Here is a 20,290-nt window from a genome sequence, read left to right as displayed (position 1 = left end):
TTGATCGGATTGTCAATTCTGTGACAAATTACTAATATCCATTCTCAATTTTATTAAACACAAAGCTTTTTTTATAATGGCTATCCTTTGGTTTTTTTTTTACCATGCTCGGTTTTGTATGAAGTTATGATCAATGAAATTTATCTTTACAGACATATGAAATTTGTAGCACGAAATTTGCTTTCCCTCATTTGAAACAAACGTTTTATAAGTTGAATTTGAAGTTAATATCGTGTTCCTTTATTCATTCATGATGAGTTATTAGCAATAATACATTGTCACATTTAGTTATTATGTCTCTTTGGGTTGCTCAGGCATATTTCGACAATAGATCAGAACTATTAACTGTCACAAATGAGGAGTTGACCGACATGTAGCTATACAACAAGGTTTTACTCTCTATTTTTCTTGAAATTATCTGTAACATTGGCATGATTGGTTGACAGAGGAGTGTTTAATTTGTTAGTCTTAGATGTTTTTCCCCTTCTTAAATTACCGTTTTTTCTATCTTTTTTTAAAAATCTTTCTTAATTCATTGCTTTCAATAACTTCAATTATACGTTTGCTTCCATTGAAATGTATCAGCTCATCTGGATACGTCTCCACTTGATGTGAAATCATTAATTACAATATATAATGTGTTACCTTTGAAATGTTTCAGTTCATCTATTTAGTATAATTCTTTTAATTCTTGTTCGGCTATATCGATAATGTACCGTCATAAGTTGATTTAGTTTTGTGTATAATTGTAATGCATTTTTACCATTGAACTTGCAATAAAGGACATAACGATGCAATTAAGTCTCTCTTATTTCCCCACTGACATTTAGAAATTGACAATGTAAGTCACTTGGTTGAGAACAAAATATACGACATAATACATAATTTCAGCTTTAGTATTGAGATTTTTTTTTATATCTTTGTAACATATCAAAAGCGACTGCATATGGAATTAACATCTCCAAGTTCAAACGATTTTCAAGATGCACTATCAAGGTGTCATAGATAATGATGAGTTGCCGCTTACCAAACACTTATTGAATCACAAACCCGTTCGAGTATAGGAGAAGTCATCCCTTTGTTAATCTATGGACGGCATCATGATTTGATTGGTCCTAGCCGAATATCTATGTCACAGATAACTGTTAAAACTTGTCAATCATCGTAGCCACGATTCCTTCCCATTTTCCTGATAATGAAATCATCGATAAAGATAGATCAACCGGAATCATCGAATGTGTAATTATATTATCAGCACGACTAGTGCAACATGGTTGTTCTCCTTAACATAAACCGTTCCAACAAGAGTTATAAGGGAAACATAACTGAAATCGACACAAACTGGAACTCGTTGACTAATGTGTGGCATCAGTGTTTCAAAAATAAATCGAATTCAATTTTAGTAATTCTATTGGTTGTAAATAAACTCATCACAGATACCAGGATTAAGTTTTGTATTTACGCCAGATGCGCGATTCGTCTACATTAAAAAAACTCAACAGTGACGCTCGAGTCCCATAAAGTCATGAGGCAAAATAAAGTACGAAGTTTAAGAGCATTGAGAACCAAAATTCTTACAAGTTTTGCCAAATACAGATGAGGAAATCTATTCATTAGGTAGAAAAGCACTAGATTTTCCAAAGGCAAAAGATTTGTTAACAGTTTATTTATATAAGCTTTCATTGTGTACAAATATTTATTATGAAGCACTTCCGCGTGCCTCCCTAAATGTGCTTTAGTCAACCTTGTATATCCTAATGAAATTACTTAACGAAATACTTGGTTTTAATTAAAGAGTCATATTTCCCGATGCTCCCAGTCTCATTTATCATTTTGCGTTCGTTAGGTTGGGTCATATACTAGTATCTTATATGAATTTATTTATCAAAAAAGACTGAATTCATAAAAATTAAACCAATATTAAAAAAATTGTATAATTGATTAATAATTGTGAATCATAAATGACAATTAACTAGCTAATTAACAAATGAACAATGTTAAAATCTTGTTCATCTTTAAAATCACGTAATTTTATCATTATTGTTAGTATAATCGTATTAATGATCCTGTGCAATTTGCTGAATGTGATTGTGGCTGATTATTTGATTTTGATGTAAAAGTCATGCTTTAAAGGTAAATTTGATTATTCCTAGAATTTATACTTGACTCTGCAAAAACATCCGTGACTTATTAAAAGAGCTCCGGAAATTTTATTTGCATGTTAAACTAAGATGAAAAACACGTTACTCAAAATAGCAAAGAACGGATATTTCGTGCAATATTGTCAATAATAAAGTTTACTAAAATGCACTCATGTTAACATAGTTCTGAAAAATCATTTTTAGAAAATGCATTTAAGGATATTTATATAACCAGTTGTATCTAAACTGTTATTGTCTCAGAAAGATGAATTAAAATGATAATGTTTTACACTTTCTTGTTCGTAATAACTTATCAAAATATGTACGAAAGGAAAAATCATACATATTTGCTAATTTTCCTTTTGATCCTGCATCATAAGCGTTGTTTAGAATAAAGGACGAGAATGTAATACTTAGAAATGTAAACAATCACGTGACTCAAAAAATACAACGACAATACGTTTCCATGAACATCTGCGAAAATTTCTCATAAAATGCACGATATGCAATTCCTACAACGGAAGAGCTACAGTAATGTTTTATTAACTGCTGGATGTTATTTCATATTCTAATCCACATCCTTCAGACGCATGCGTTTGGTGTGTTTCATCACTTGATTTTGCCATTTGATTAGGAACTTTCCGCTTTGAATTTTCCTCGGAGTTCAGTATTTTTTTTATTTTACTGTATACATGTACCCTTTATATTTTATCTTTTCATTATAATTTTTACACAAGATAAATATATATCAGTCAAAATGTTGATAGCATTTGAGGCAGATCATAAGTAAATATTTTTTGAGACAGAATTTTCTTATACTTAACCAAAATGAAGATTTTACTATGCTCTTTTCAAAAATATAGTAAAAAGTATGGGTCACCGTGCTATTTTCAAGCTATGAGTAATTGAAAATTGCATAAATTTGGTTAGAGTGCACATGGAAAAACACATGTGTGTGCATAAATAATAATCTATGAGATAGAATTTTGAAATAAATTGTGAAAAGATCGTTTATGTAATATATTTTAAGAAAAAAAAAGAAAAAATAGTGTCACCGAACTTGTTTTCTTGCTACAAGTAAAAAGAATAAATGTCCTATCATTCCAGTATAAAAACAATACTAAAAGAGTTATCTTCCCTTAAATGGACCATTTTTTTTAAATGATTCTCAAAGCAAAAAAATGATATTTGTTTAAATATTTTGGATTATACAATAAATTACCAAGTTTTCTTTATATCATTAAACAGTCTAACCTTTAAATTGCAAATCTGTCTCCAAATTTGCAGATCTAGGCAAATAACTAGACCGATGTTTTACTGTGATTGTACAATCCAAGATGGCGGTATACCATGTATCTCCCTTAAACAAAAATACAAAAGAAAATCAGTTTTAGCATACATGGAGTAAGTATATGATTAAAATAATCTTTGTAATGCATAAATCGGAATAGAAATATTAATGGAATCACCCAATGCTTCTTTTAACAAAATTGATAAGTATGAGTTCAAACCCCAAACACAGAGAAATCAACTTGATAATTTAAATTTGTTTTATTTCATATATATACTCTGATCGTTATTGACTGTTCAGTTGATGCCCTGAATACAATTAACCTCTGTTAATTTCGTTTTAATCATCTCAGTGTGTAATTTGTGTTCTAATGAAGTATGATTTATCTCTAAGTGCATATTTATACATGTTTATAAACTTATTATATATTGTTTTATAATCTGAATACGTAATATAAAAATCTCGGTACTTTCTTTTTGTAGTTCTCAGTTTGTATTTTATTTTGAAAAAATGACTTAAACAGAGTTTTTATGAGAACGATATTTCATAAATTTGCATTACCGACGCGGTAAAAAATCATATTTTGAAAGATCAAAGATTTCAGATTCATTAAGATCAACATTATTGCAGATACTAACTATAAATATGAATTAAGTGGTAACATGCTTGTTCTGTTCATTTCAACAACATTGTCTCATTTGAAAGTGCTAAACACTGTTATCATTTTAAATTAAGGACTTTTATCATTTTAAATTAAGGACTGTTTTCATTTTAGATTAAGAAATCATCATCATTATGCAATGTTCTTATTCTATCTCCGGATTTGACTGTATTTAAGAACATCTTTCGGATTATTTATTAGCTCCTCGGCATTTGTATTTGGTATTAGAATTTTTGATATTTTGGCCTAAAGCAGCACTGAAGAGACATTGATTTTGTCAAAATGAACAACTGTTGCAGAACAATTTGTACCATGTATGTTATTTTCTGGAGAAAGTAGCCACAGTTATTGGATTTTAACTTTATATTTTATTTTGTAAAGGCACTATATCATACCCGTAGCCAGGAGGGGTACGGGTGTTAGTCCGACACTCTCCTTGAAAACAAATAAGTACTGTGAAAGTCAATGTTCTGTTCAAATTGTGGCTGTTGAAGTTGAGTTCGTGAGTCCAAATAACCCCCCTTGGCAATTCCTGGCTACGAGCTTTATATCATCATTACGTTGTCATATTTAACATATTTGATAACCCTTTGTCACTCCATAGATCAACCGCAATTTTTCCGTCATTTTTCGTTTTCATGCCATAGAATTCTCAGTTCGTGTTTGACTAATGATTCAAAATATATTGAAGTCCGAAACGGTCATCTTACAATTATCTGAAACGTCTGACTAAATAAAAACTAAGTAATGTTCAGTCTTTGAATTAAATCGAGTAAATTGAATTAGGTATCGTCCACGGTGGCAGTAAGTTAAAAACTCCTAGTAACTATTCAGCAGAGGGTGATTTTGGAAATAAATGTGGCAGCTTATATAGGGAATCACTGAAGCGTGACTGGAGCGGCCCCCTCTTAGGTCAATCAGTGGGCCCCCACTTATGAAAATTCCTGGATCCGCCACTAGATTCAGTCAATACGTATGTTGTTGATTCATCCACAAACTAGGCAGACAATGATTGATTGCTGAATAGCAAATTGTCCAAACAAAACTGAATTAACCGCAGTAGATATTTGACGAGCACTAGCGAAATAATTTTGAGCAATCTCAAAAATAAACGCTATATATAGATATAGGAAGATGTGGTGTGAGTGCCAATGAGACAACTCTCCATCCAAATAACAATTAAGAAAAATTAAGTAAAGGTAAACCGTTATAGGTCAATGTACGGCCTTCAACACGAGCCAGGACTGACACCGAATAAATGCTATACATACATCGCATTTTAGTCCCATTTTTATGTACAAAATAAACTCGAAATGTATTTCAACTAAACAAACAATTCGTGTTTGATTAACTGTAAAATAGTGCTTTAGTTTTATATGAAAACGTTTTCTTCCATTGAGACATTTATGTATTTCCTTTGACAATGTTTTTTTCAATTAAACAGCATCTTTTTTAATGGATTTCTTTAATAAAAATTCATGTGAATGATATATTGCATACTATATTACGTTTCCTTGTCCTGACAAATAGTGCGTTAATATAAGAACATATCAAGGACAGGTTTACATGATAAATGGGTTGGAAAGTTCATTAACAGCGGGTTTTAGAATAAACCAGATTGAACATCGGTAAATTAATGTTGCCTTAATTAATGATTACAGTCCATTAATCGTTAATTAAACATCAAACATTCGTCCTGCTGAATGTTTAGTACGATAATCAACGTAAAATACCTTATAACCTCCGTGTAAGGCAAATGATGCAAATGTATAAAAGAGGCGAGGCTTTTGAACTATTCAAGTGAATTAATGCTCATTAGATGAAGTTTATGTAAGGTGTGCTATGTTTTACATAAGTTTTAACATTCTAGCTTGTTCAAGACAAATAACGTTTGGTATATTTATTCTTGTATGTGGTATCAGCTAGCGGGTGCGATAATCCGTCAAATGCCATTTTCCGTTATTTTTTTTTATATTTTATAATGAATGGAACCGGTTTAGTTTAAATTTTGCTTGTATCTTATAAAATGAAATGTATGAGAAACAATTTCTAAAAGGCTTTTTCCAATGTATGTTTCAACTGCTTGATGGACAGTATTCTTGGACAGATACTATAATATTTTGTAGGTTCCAAAGATTACAGGATTACAAAATATATTGATAACGCTCAAAAGAAAAATGAGGTCAAAGTATAATACATAAACAATGAAATGACGATTTTAGCATTTTTTTAAACTTGAAATGAATAGGCCATATTATATTATATAAACACATTAAAATATTTTTTTAAGTATTTTAACAAACAACTATTAGTAAAATATAAATATAAATTGAAAGTCGCTTTTTAAAAATATTTCGTTATACATTAAACATAGTATATAATGCTTCAATTCTAATAAACTTTGGATATTTAGTAAATTATGAAGCTAAGTACTGTTTTCTATAAATAACTTCAGAATCATGTCGACGAAGGAAAAGACCGTGATATTCAACACCAACAAATTTTATCATACAATCAGGTTCTTTCTGGTCAATGTATATTTTGTGAACGCCATCTCGATGAAAAAACGTATATTTGATGTATTTACATTTGATCATTATAAAGTTATCAAAGCTACCAGGATTATAATTTAATACGCCAGACGCGCGTTTCGTCTACAAACGACTCATCAGGGATGCTCAGTTTTTAAATAGTTATAAAGCAAAACAAGTACAAAGTTAAAGAGCATTGATAACCCAAAATTCCCCAGAGTTGTGCCAGTTACAGGTTAGGCAATCGATGCCTGGAATAAGAAAATCCTTCGTTTTTCTAAAAATGCAAAGTTTTGTAAACAGGAAATTTATGAAAATGACTATATAATTGATATTCATATCAACACGAATGTGCTGACTACTGGGCTGGTGATATCCTCGGGGACGAAATGTTTACCAGCAGTGTTATCAAACCAGTAGTGTAAATAGATATAAAAAGTATCAGGATTATAAGTTAATACGCCAGACGTGAGTTTCGTCTACAAAACATCTCAGATCTAAATAGTTATAAGTCCAAACAAGTACAAAGTTGAAGAGCATTGAGAACCCAAAATTTCAAAAACTTGCCTCGTATCTGTTGAGATAGCTTGATAAATAAAATGGTCTCTTAAGTCTTATTAAAAAAAAATTCAATGTTTCATTGAAACGCAATGGTTATTAATAACTAAAGCAGTACGGTGACCTATAGTTGTTAATGTTTGTGTCATTTTTGGCCTTTTGTTGATAGTTGTCTCATTGGTAATCATACCACATCTTCTTTTTTATAATTTCGTTTTATAATATCAAGTAAGCATTTTATGTGTTGAAATGACCGACACAGTTTTATACTTGGGAAGAATAGTAAATGGAAGAGGAATGTATGCATCTAATTTACATTTAATGTCATAACTACTTTTTTATCGTGCCTTTATTTTGAGCTATACATCGTTAATGTAACATTACTAAAATAGTACTATCAAACATCAAATGATTCATAGATGCTTTAGACTGTAAAAGCAATTTGATCTTTTGGTTTTGGGGATATAGTTATGGGTGTTCCTTGATATTTCATTGTTCAGTTTTGTTTAAATTTAAGAACATTACACGTATTTAAAAGGAGATGCAATAATAATCTTCAGTGTATACTAACTTCATCTGATTCCCAGTAATATATAAGAGTAGCGTTACACGGCGGTGCTCATTTCTCAAATATCACTTTCCTTTTTTGCAATGTATACCACTTCTTATTCGTTTTTCTTCTTTTGTCTAGTCTTCACTATTTTGTTCTTTCCAGATAATTACACATTTAAAGAATAAATAATCGAAGAATTTAAATATATAAAAATATTCAACGAGTGACCGGGCATCACATTTATTCACGAATCCGTGAAGTGCATTGGTTAATTATCAGTGTTTTTCTGTCACGAAGTATCTTTGAATTCATATACAACTATACATCAATATCTCTTAACGGTAGTTTGTATTGCAAAAATATAGATCCTGGTATCTATAATTAGCTTATTTATAGACTGGTTTCGAATGTTTACATTTTAGCGTTCCCGGTGAAGGCTTATTAACAAATAAACTCATCATATATACCAGAACTAAATTTAATATATACGCCAGACGCGCGTTTCGTCTACAAAAGACTTATTAGTGACGCTCGAATCCAACATTTAAAAAAAAAGCGAAAATAAGGTACGAAGTTGAAGAGCATTGAGATCCAAAATTCCAAAAAGTGTTGTCAAATACAGCTCAGTTAATCTATGCCTGAGGCAGTAAATACTCCATTTCGGCTCAGTAATTTTTAAGCCTTTTAACTGATATTTTCAAGGTTGTTACAAACACGGTGAAACATGACTTCCTTGTATGAATCGTGATGAATTTATCTTTAATATGTCTGACATGCAATGAAAGTGCACCATGTTTTTTTTAATGAAGCAATATAAGCCATGCAAATAGAAAGACATTTGCCAATTAATTTATTTTTACATACAAAATTTGTTCTATAAAAATAGCACTGATCTTCAATATTTAATGGTAGTAATGACTATATGTATACCGGTCTTACTAGTTTTTTTTAATATTAAAATTAAAAAGAGGAAGAAGTTAAAGAACCGTAATGACACGAATCCTTTATCTTGAGAAAACTTGAAACGTAAGTTGATGAAACATGAGGTCTTTAAAATACGTAATGACAGTTTAGTACATAAGAGTCTGTGTGTACTTTATCATTTGTTTATAGTCTGTTTAAATTGAACAAAATAAAAACTAGAGGCTCTAAAGAGCCTGTGTCGCTCACCTTGGTGTATGTGAATATTAAACAAAGGAAGCAGATGGATTCATGACAAAATTGTGTTTTGGTGATGGTGATGTGTTTGTACATCTTACTTTACTTAACAGTCTTGCTGCTTACAATTATCTCTATCTATAATGAACTTGGCCCAGTAGTTTCAGTGGAATATGTAAAAATTTACAAAATTTATAAAAATTGTTTAAAATTTACTATAAAGGGCAATAACTCCTGAAGGGGTCAACTGATCATTTTGGACATGTTGACTTATTTGTAAATCTTACTTTGCTGAACATTTTTTCTGTTAACAGTTTATCTCTATCTATAATAATATTCAAGATAATAACCAAAAACAGCAAAATTTCCTTAAAATTACCAATTCAGGGGCAGCAACCCAACAACGGGTTGTTCGATTCGTCTGAAAATTTTAGGGCAGATAGATCTTGACCTTATAAACAATTTTACCCCATGTCAGATTTGCTCTAAATGCTTTGGTTTTTGAGTTATAAGCCAAAAACTGCATTTTACCCCTATCTTCTATTTTTAGCCGTAGCGGCCATCTTGGATGGTTTACTGGGTCACGCCACACATTTTTTAAACTAGATACCCCAATGATGATTGTGACCAAGTTTAGTTTAATTTGGCCCAGTAGTTTCAGAGGAGAAGATTTTTCTAAAAGCTAACGACGACGGACGACGACGACGGACGCAGGACGACGACGGACGCCGGACGCCAAGTGATGGGAAAAGCTCACTTGGCCCTTTGGGCCAGGTGAGCTAAAAATAGGTAAAGAATAAAAACCCAATGACGCATCAAACCATACACGAGTCTTTCTTTTCATTTTGAAGAGGGGTATTATAATTGCTAAGGAGAATTATGTCCAATAAAAATTAACGAACGACATTATTGACCATTGATAGGTAGGAAAGAATGGTTAATTCCTTGTAAAAATTAAATAATTTTATATATGTCAAATTAAGATTAACAGTATGATATGCATGTATGTTTGCACCTGTCCTAAGTCAGGAATCTGATGTACAGTAGTTGTCGTTTGTTTATGTATTTTATTCGTGTTTCTCGTTGTTTTTTATATAGATTAGACCGTTGGTTTTCCCTTTCGAATGGTTTTACACTAGTAATTTTGGGATCCTTTAAAACTTGTTGTTCGGTGTGAGCCGAGGCTCAGTGTTGAAGGCCGTACATTGACATATAATGGGTTTTTTCATAATTGTTGTTTTGGATGGAGAATTGTCTCATTGGCACTAACACCACATTTTCCTATATCTATATAGATATGACTGTTTGTATAAATGTCTTATGAAGACCAAACGTTACTAATTAAAAGCTTGGTACTTTGTTCGGCTTTTATGTTGTATGAGCGTCACTGATGATTCAATTAAAGACAAAACGTGCGTCTGGCGTATTAATTTATAATCCTGATACCTTTGATACCAGGATTAGATTACTTAAGCCGTATTTGGCACAACTTTTTTTGGATTTTATGTCATTTATGATCTTCAACTTTGTATTTTATATTTGCTTTATAACTTTTTTGATCGTAGTTTCACTGATGAGTCTACTGTAGACGAAACGTGCGTCTGGTGTATTAAATTTTACTCCTTGTACCTTTGATAACTATTTACATTTAAACAAACAAATTGTTTATAATCTTGTTTAATGTTACTTTGATAAATAAACTCATCATAGATACCAGGACTAAATTTAGTATATACGCAAGACGCGAGTTTCGTCTACAAAAGACTCATCAGTGACGCTCGAATAAAAAAAAGTTGAAAAGGCCAAATGAAGTACGAAGTTGAAGAGCATTAAGGACCAAAATTCCTGTAAGCTTTGACAAAAACAGCTAAGGTAATCTATGCCTGAGGTAGAAAAGCCTTAGTATTTCAAAAAATTCAAAAATTTGTAAACAGTAAATTTATAAATATAACCATTACATTTTAAAATAGCAAGGATAATCAAGACACATACTTGTACATTACAGGTTGTTGAATTTTTAAACAGCATGTATTCCATGTTTGATGAACGTATAGATGTTTATGACGTGTATAAAGTAGAAACCATTGGTGATGCATATATGGTAGCCAGTGGGGTTCCGAATAGAAATGGTTTGAAGGTAAGGGAATATACAAACGTTTATATGTTTTCGTATAGATATGCATAAAGGTAATTGATTATAGAAATATTCAGATGTATTTGGTTATAAATAGAATAGAAAAAACACTGGTTGATTAACTAAAGGTATAGAAAACCCATATTTCTTTTTATAACATGGCGTTTGCAATGTATAATATAACTGAAGACATTTTTATTTTTATTTTCATATGATTACAAATGTTAACCTTGGACCTTGTGGAGAGGGCTTACATAGGCTATGCCTGTTGCCCAATCCAATTCAATTTATTTGAATAAAATATTGTTTAAACTAAACTAAACCTTGGACTTTTATGAAGTTTGTATTTTTAAATAGCTTAGTTAACTGATTAAATAACCTAAAAAAAATCCTAATTTTTTTTCACATTTTCAAAAAAAGCTTTTGTGATTTACCTTGAAATTTAATTGTCATTAAACCCCCCGGATTGCATTCGGTTGTATGGCGTATGCATATATAATCACAGATATCGGCACAGTGTATACATGGAATAAGAAAGTAGTTTCTATCGACGCCTTAGAAAGGAATACTGAAATTGCATTTAGTTGATTAATACATTACATTCTTTTTCAAAATTCAAATTTAACAAAAATTATCATCATCTGGTGTTGACCAAAATAAGGACAACAATAGCATACCGCTGTTCAATAGTCATAGCTCGTTAAATGGAAAACAAATACGAGTCATAAACAAAAACCGTGAAAAACACATCATCTATAAGAGGAAAGAATGGAACATCAGAAACACTGAACTGCAACATAAAACAAATGCCAAAATACATAGAAACAAACTATTTGATAACAACTGCCATATTCCTGACTTGGTACAGGACATTTTAAGAAAACATTGTTGAGGGAACCTGGTTTGAACACTAGCCACACTAGAATACGGTCACGTGGTGAATATTTGTCGATATATGATTTTTTTAATAATTTGATAATTAAGCAATTTCGATTGTTTATTCGATTAAAAAGCTTTGTTATGATTAAGAATAGAATAACTTATCTAAGAATTCAAATGGAAAAAATATATTCAACGAGTGACCGAACAACACATTAATTCACGAATGCGCGCACGAATTATCAGTTTTATTCGGTCACGAGGTGAATATTTTTCGATATTAGAATTCTTTGATTAGTTATTCTTTTTATTACATTTAATTTAGCAAATGGCTTTTTTTTTATGAAATTATAGTTGAAAATGTAAGGAACTATATCTTTTTCTACGCATTCACAATTTGTTTTGATCTGACGTTATCGACATCTTGACGTACAACGCCTATTGTTGAATGACGTCAGACAAGTGAAATAACCAATTAAAATTATCGGTTTTTATTTCACTACGAAATCAATGTAATTCATTGCAATCAATGTAATAATACTTATTATTGGTTTTATAACAGCACGCAGAGGAGATTGCGACGATGGGCATAGATCTGGTGGCATCAATAAAACAGCTTAAGATTCCACACAAAAAGGAAGAGCATATTGAAATACGCGTAGGAATACATACAGGTATTATTTGAATTTGAAATTGATTATTGTTATGGTAAATGTTTTGTTTCGATTTAATAACTTGCCGAGTAATATAATGCCTATATATATAAAATTTTTTTGAAAAAAATACAAAGTTGTCGAACAACTTGAAATAATCGTTTGAAAATAAAAATACATGCTCCTGGTAGTTGTGTTGCGGAATGCGATACGCTTCAGAATGAAAGTGCGTGCACACTGTTATTTTTTGGAAACTGGAAAACGAAAGTATAAGCTAAAGCAATGAGAAAAAAATTAACCAAATTAAAATAAATTTCATTTTATTTTCATTTAATTTTTTTTACGAAGACTTTTGATTATGATAAAATTGAGAATGGAAATGGGGAATGTGTCAAAGAGACAACAACCCGACCAAAATAAAAAAAAACACAACAGCAGAAGGTCACCAACAGGTCTTCAATGTAGCGAGAAATTCCCGCACCCGGAGGCGTCCTTCAGCTGGCCCCTAAACAAATATACAGACTTTATATAAAAAATAAACATGTACTGTCGGTCATCATTGAATTGGCAACTCTTGGTTTAATAACTTCCTTGTGAACAGCAACTCTCTATCTAGGAGATCATGATAGGAAATTCAAGACCTGAAAATCTGAATAATTCGTAGATATATACTTCGTATGCAGGGGCTGATGGAATGTTGCGACATAAAAATGTAAAGTTCACAATTGGGAATCTGAAATCATATCTTGTGTCGTAAAATTTTGTTTTCATCCTACCATTATAGTCAATTTTTAGATGTTAGTAAGGATATGAGGGAGAATTAACTGTATCTGTTTGTATCCTTTATCCTATTTCGATGGGGTTAATGAGTTCAAAAAAAGTGACCAAATTTTGAATTATTTAGTAAGAGAACTTCATCTGTATAGCGAAAAGAATGGTTAAAGGATATTGCTTACTTCTTTTGTTTCTTTATAAGAGCTTCCTGTATGAAGTCAGCCTTATCAGAATAAATTTACAAGTCGGAAAAAAGAGCGGCGCAATTGGTTTCAAAGGAAATTTCGATAGTTTGTTAAAAAAAACATCCCCTAAATAGAACCAATAATATGTCAATCAAGAAATCAAGCATCATGATAATGTCAGTTACAGAACATATTGTAAAAAAAAGGTCGCATGAAGAATAAAACATTAGTATTGGATGTCTATATATCAAATGACTGCTATAAGACCTGACCCGTCAAAATTTCAAAATTAATCCAATGGAAATTCAACAGTATACAGTTTTATAATTGAAATTGTTATTAAACACTTACTGAAGTCGCATGTATTTACACAAATTCAAGTAGAAATCAATATGCTAAGAGCAATATTAGTCAGATAATCTGTTGTTTTGTAAAAATAATCCCATATTCAACAAAGTAGCAACAGACTTATACATTTTATTATGCGTTCAAACAAATATCTCCATGTTTCTATATAGATTTAAATTGAGATGAAAGACAGATAAAAAGTATCTTCAATAATCAATACAAACATTTGATCTAATACATTACTTCATTAAGGTATTATGTAAGCAGTGCATTAGAGTCAATTGGTAATCCTTTATATGACTAAAAACAAATGAACTTCAACTGCACTCGAAGTATGTTTACTTATACGGTTTTATCGCTCTTATAATTACAGATCAAGCGTCAAATCTGGCGCAAATATTTGATGATGATACACTGTGTTCTGTCAATGTTTACAGTAGAAATTTCTTTATTTAGAGCTTTCCATAAACACAATATAAAAAAGGAGATATAGAATGATTGCCAATTTATGTACAAAATATGAACAAAAACAAATATGTAACACATAAACAAACGATGCTTATATCAGATTCAGTATTATCTTGTTGTTGTAGATAAGATAAAATATTTATGTACAAGAGTTGATATTGAGTATATGTATTTTAATGACAGTCCCTCGAATATATAAACAAAAATGCAAAACGGAACAGACAGTGATTTACAACCGCCATTCACTTGTGATGAAACATGTTATTAGTTACACAATGTGCAACTGTCCTCATACGTGAATTAACTGACCCGATAAATTCTGTTTTTAGAACAGTTGCACACTGTTTAACAAATTAATTCTGATTTTGTTATGTTAGACATTTATAAATCTAAAACAGTAAATGAAGGAAAATATTGATACTGTAAAAAACAAAAAAACAAAATACTAGGTTACTGGTTTAAGAGAGAAAATTCTAACTGACGTAATAAAATAATAGTTCTGAAATTTATTAGAACAATATAAACCAATCAAATTACGAGAAATTACCCTAAATTGGTATAATTATCTTCATCACACCAGTTTCTTGGATGTCACTCTTGTTTTTGCTATGAACCATTTCATTATTTTTCCCTGAGAATGACTGATATATATGTTAAAATAAAGAAACAAAAAAAAAATATTTTTCTATAGTTTTAATTAAAGCTCTTTGAGTTATTTTTTTATTTTAATTAGTGTGTTCCACTGTTGGCAGAGCCAACATAACATTTAAATAAAAACGTTTACTGGATATAAAAATGGTAAACATATACTAAATATTGACAATCGGTACTACGGGATAAGCTTCCAAGCGACACTTTTTTCTCGAAATTAGTTTACATGTTCAAAAGAGAACTAACACTTTTGCATGCTCCGCTTTCTAAGCAAGATTTATAATACTTCTAATTGATCAATGCGTCTGTGAATCCATCCTCCGTCCGCGTCCGTCTAGCATCATGCAACATTCCAGGTCGCTCGTTCAATTGTTATTGATGTAATCTTATCGACAACATCTTGACACCACATCTTACGGTATGACATCAAATGAGTTAAATTATCGAGTTTATTTATACATGTATGTAAAAATCATCGCTGTAGATCAGCGTAATACATTGCAATCAATGAAATACATTGCAATCAATGTAATAAAATTATAATTTATTTATGTTAAACAAAGATTAACAATGATACAGCAATGTTTATTACTACAGGTACTACATTTCAAAGGAATCAGGAAATAACTTTCGACATGACGTTGTCGGTTCTCTTGAGTTGTTGATGAGCCCTTGGTAACTTCCTTTTCTTTTGTGTGTGTAAATAGTGTAAATAAGTCATATCTCTTTTATTCTAACACATTTGAAGACTTTTTAATACGATTATTTAAAAATTAAATCGCTGCGATGTCTAAATAGTCTTGATATATTTTATCCTGTTGGGATTTTATTAATCTCTCTGATGTAAAAGTATCGTTTCTTTTACATCTTTTTTTTTAATATTCGAAAAGTTAAATCTCTTCTTTTTTAAGTATATTGGCACTACTTGATCAAGAGCAATGGTGAATAGGAAGTTGATTGAAAAATAGAAATATATTTTACAGCACCACTAAGTAAGGTCTATGTCGTGTAGAAACATTTTCAAAGATATCAGACTTATAGAAGTATACACCAGAAGCGATTTCATCTACAGAAGACACACCAGTAATATCATTTTATATATGACTTCTTATTCATTATAAGATTTTTTTTAAATCACATGAAGACCGATGCAAACGTGTGATTATCCCTGTTTGAATATAAAACAAACACAAGCAAACATAAGTAAAAATGTTTTTGTATCCCTGCTGAAATTAACTGTTATCGATACATAAAACAGAGAAAAAAACAGAGCTTATCCTGACATCAAAAGATATTGCAAAGATTTAAATGTCCATAATACACCATTTCGCTCTTTGTCCGATAATACTGGATATCACATAGGTTCCCGTAAAATGTTGACACAATAGAAAAGTGATTGTTGTATGACGTCAATAGTCTTAGCGGGACAGATTATCGGGTACGCCGAGAATCTTTAAGGTGTATAGCGATCTTCAAATGGCACTTGAATTTCTATACCTTCACTTGGGTACACTATTCCTATCCTCGTTTATTTTTAAAGGCATTAGATACAAATGAAACTCTCTACTTTTTTTAGAATCTTGTTTCATCCCTTTTAATGATTCTATATTTAGATTTTCTGTGTAGTCCCATTCGTCATTGATTTTTGTCAATGTTATGGTCTGTTTTTTTTTTTAATGTAAGTCTTTGATTACGATAGCAGGATAACTCTCCCCTCTTTTCACAAAAAAAAACAACTTGGTTTTCTCTTTTATGATCAACACAGAAACTAGGTAATCTGGTTGAGCCATGAGGTTTTATTTCATGTTATGAAAACAACGCAGATACAAAAATTAAACTTTGGAAAATTTTCAGTGTATGATAAATCTGTTATTAATTTTCATAATCAGGTCCATGTGTTGCTGGTGTTGTTGGAATCAAGATGCCGAGATATTGTTTATTTGGGGATACAGTTAATACAGCCTCCAGAATGGAGAGCAATAGTTTACGTATGTTTATAATAGTATAATGTGCACAAATGTTTTATAACGACGAAATAATTGTATTTTTCATATAGTGAATTGAAGTTGGGTTTTTAACGACCTTAACTTCCTATGAGGGTCTTCTATTTTCGGTATAGGGAAAAATTTTAACTTTGATGAAAATTTGAATTCTACGTAATTATCAAAATCATCATCAAATGAAAATAACATTATAGATATTTTACCTTCAAATGTGTAATCTTCTTCCTTTATTTTTTTCGAAATAAATATTATCCTTTAGATAGATTTACTGGATCTTGTAACAACATTTCTGTTTTCAGCACTGAAGATACATATCAGTAAAGAAACACGAGATATATTAGAAGCAACGAGTAACTATGAAATAACATCCCGTGGTGAGATTATTATTAAGGTAAAACCAAGGGTCAAACGATATATGTATATATTATTAGGATTTTTGATACCAAATCTAAGAAAAACTAGTCTACCGCGAGCAAAATATCATAACTGGATAGGTGTACAATAAAGTAAATTGATTCGTTTTAAAATGTAGTTTTAATCTTTTCAATGATATGATTGCCAATGTGACTATCATCTACCTGTTAGAAATCGCAGGACGTAAATAAAATGAGTGTTTGTTCAATGAATTTTTCCCACTCTGCCGTCTAGTTACTTTCAAAATGCCCGCCGTGAAAAATCATGAACAAATGCAGAAAAACAACGTCCTGAATTTTGCTAAAACCATTAACGTAAATTCAATTATGGCAGTTTGCAAACAGCTACAACAAATTAACCACAGGCTTGTTCAGTGGTCAAAAACTTATATTTGAATAGCAAAACAACATTTAAACAGACAAAGAGACAATGAGGTAGGGCTTTAGATGCGTTTCAATGAGTTACAGTAAATCACCTGTTCACGTACGATATTGAATCCCGGCTCATTAAGCTCCTTTTTTGAAAGAAAGAGAAATTACCAATGAGACAACTATCATCCACAAACGAAAAAATAACGTGACACAAATCGTATCCTCTATAAAAAGCCCTGGCAAAATGATACGTTTAAAAGTTCTAATTTATAGAACTAACAGTCTTAATGATTTTAAAAAAATTGACAAAAAAAACCTACTACTATTACTTGAACTATAACATGACTTGTTTCGTACAAACATATAATTTGTGGCAGACGTCCTGATTTTAGCACCCCCTTCCCTGAATTTGAGACATTGTTTAAACTTCACAACAGAGGAATGTTCACTTGAAGCAGAATTGTTCGGCATACATCAAACGATGAGGAAATCAACTTACTAAAAAAGAAAACAAAACATTTAGCACTGGAGATGAGATTATTTACTACGCATCTACAACATGAATAAACATATCAAAGAATAGTATACGAAAAGCACCGACGCAGTTCTTGGGTTTATATTGATCTCTGGACATTAGTATACTCATCTGAATATTTCAGGGGAAAGGAGCTATGGTAACTTATTGGTTAGACGGTAGAAAAGATATGTCGGCTGCAAACGATACAATGGTGTGCTTGTGGCAGCCAAAGAAAAAAACTAAGAAAAAGAAACAAAACTCTGCTGATGATCTCAATAAAAATAGTAACAATAAAACAAATCAGGAAAAAACTGAAGCAAACACGTCATTGCACGGAAATAAAACCGAATGCATTGACAATGTTACAGATGGAAAAACAAATTCATCAGCTATTACTACTCCGATCATTGGTCTAATAGTTAATAAATCGGAAATTATGCAGAACGAAACCAATATAATTGGTGAAAATCCAACAGAATTATCGAATTCAAATGATACAAGTGCAGATCATCAGATGGCAAAATATGAAAATTGTGATAAGAACGACGACAAACTCAACGAAACTACGTATAAAAGCTTAGAAAATATGAAAACGGACTTTAAGAATATTTCTAGAGAACACACAACCAATTCATCGATAAATCTACAAAACACTGACATTGGAGTTATTGAAAATAATGTAAGATCTGATGCTTTAACTACTATTCCTTCCGTTATAGAAACACTCTCGCGTGATACATCATTAGACAATGAAGGTTTAAATGAATCGTATGATTTACGGAAAAACGAAACAATAATAGAAATATCTTCTTTAAATCTTAGCGAATTTAGTTCGTAATAGAAAAGAAAATTTATTATTGCTGATGATCGTTTACTTTTTAAAAAAAAAACTAATGAATACGGGCATGTTTATATAGATTAGACCGTTGGTTTTCCCGTTTGAATGGTTTTACACTAGTAATTTTGGGGCCCTTTATAGCTTGTTGTTCGGTGTGAGCCAAGGCTCCGTGTTGAAGACCGTACTTTGACCTATAATGGTTTACTTTTTAAATTGTTATTTGGATGGAGAGTTGTCTCATTGGCACTCACACCAAATCTTCCTATATCTATGTTATAAAAAAGCATTCAGTTATAAAACAGCGTGTTTAGTTTTTTTGTGTTAGTTTGTTTGTTGATTGGTTTTGTTGTCAGGAGCCTTTTACATCTAACCATTCTGTGTCTTTAAAAAGCCGTTCGATAACCTCTATTTATCAACTACATTATTCTTATTTAGATACTGGATAGTTATCTATTGGATACTCATACCATATCTTCTAATGTTTCAACAAAAAACAAAAGCGACTACTACAGTGTTATGCGTGTTACCCGACACACTATGAAACCAGAAAAATATGTCGAATTAAGAAGGGTTTTGGAATACTCATGTTTTTTTTGCAATGATAGGGATATTTTGGGACCATGAAAATGTGTCGGTTAATGCACGATGTTGGATTAGGCAGGTTACACTGTATAATGTTTTAAAATGAAATCATGAAAATGTAGGTTACAATTGGTTTACACAGATCAAACTTCAGTTTATTAGCTTTGCACATATATAATTACTATTATTATATTACTACCGTAAAAAACAGCATGTTTCATGTAAGCTTTTTTTCTTTCTTTTTAATGAAATTGGAATGGCTTGTTGCATCACTCCATAAAGAATCATCGGACAGTTAGCTTTATAAAATAATGCTTCTTCGTTGATTCCATAAATCTTAACGAATATATATTGATTTGAAAGAAGTTAAAAAAAAATATTAGGAAATGTGATTAAAATTTAGGAAAGTTCAAACTTACTTAAAAAAAACAATAACTGCAATATACGACTGTCCTTCATGCACAAACACTCTCTAATAACACTAATAAATTTGCTGATGATCGTTTACTTTCAAAAAAAAAACTAATAAATACGGGCATGTTATAAAAAAGCATTCAGTTATAAAACAGCTTGTTTAGTT

At 31.0% G+C, this 20,290-nt stretch overlaps 1 protein-coding gene across 1 annotated transcript in view; it reads left to right on the top strand.

The window, feature by feature from the left end:
- Window positions 1–19,128, top strand: part of LOC134692292 (soluble guanylate cyclase gcy-33-like) — a 30,708-nt gene extending 11,580 nt beyond the window's left edge. Inside the window, exons 2-6 of the mRNA XM_063552741.1 lie at window positions 10,899–11,030; window positions 12,469–12,580; window positions 16,875–16,973; window positions 17,288–17,379; window positions 18,433–19,128. Coding sequence (XP_063408811.1) covers window positions 10,899–11,030; window positions 12,469–12,580; window positions 16,875–16,973; window positions 17,288–17,379; window positions 18,433–19,128 — 1,131 coding nt within the window. The remainder of the gene's footprint in view (window positions 1–10,898; window positions 11,031–12,468; window positions 12,581–16,874; window positions 16,974–17,287; window positions 17,380–18,432) is intronic.
- Window positions 19,129–20,290: the final 1,162 nt, after the last annotated feature.

This window comes from Mytilus trossulus, chromosome 12 (genome assembly GCF_036588685.1).
Source record: "Mytilus trossulus isolate FHL-02 chromosome 12, PNRI_Mtr1.1.1.hap1, whole genome shotgun sequence".
NCBI classification, from domain to species: domain Eukaryota; kingdom Metazoa; phylum Mollusca; class Bivalvia; order Mytilida; family Mytilidae; genus Mytilus; species Mytilus trossulus.
Note: the sequence above shows the minus strand (reverse complement) of the source record. Positions and strands in the feature narration are given on the sequence as shown.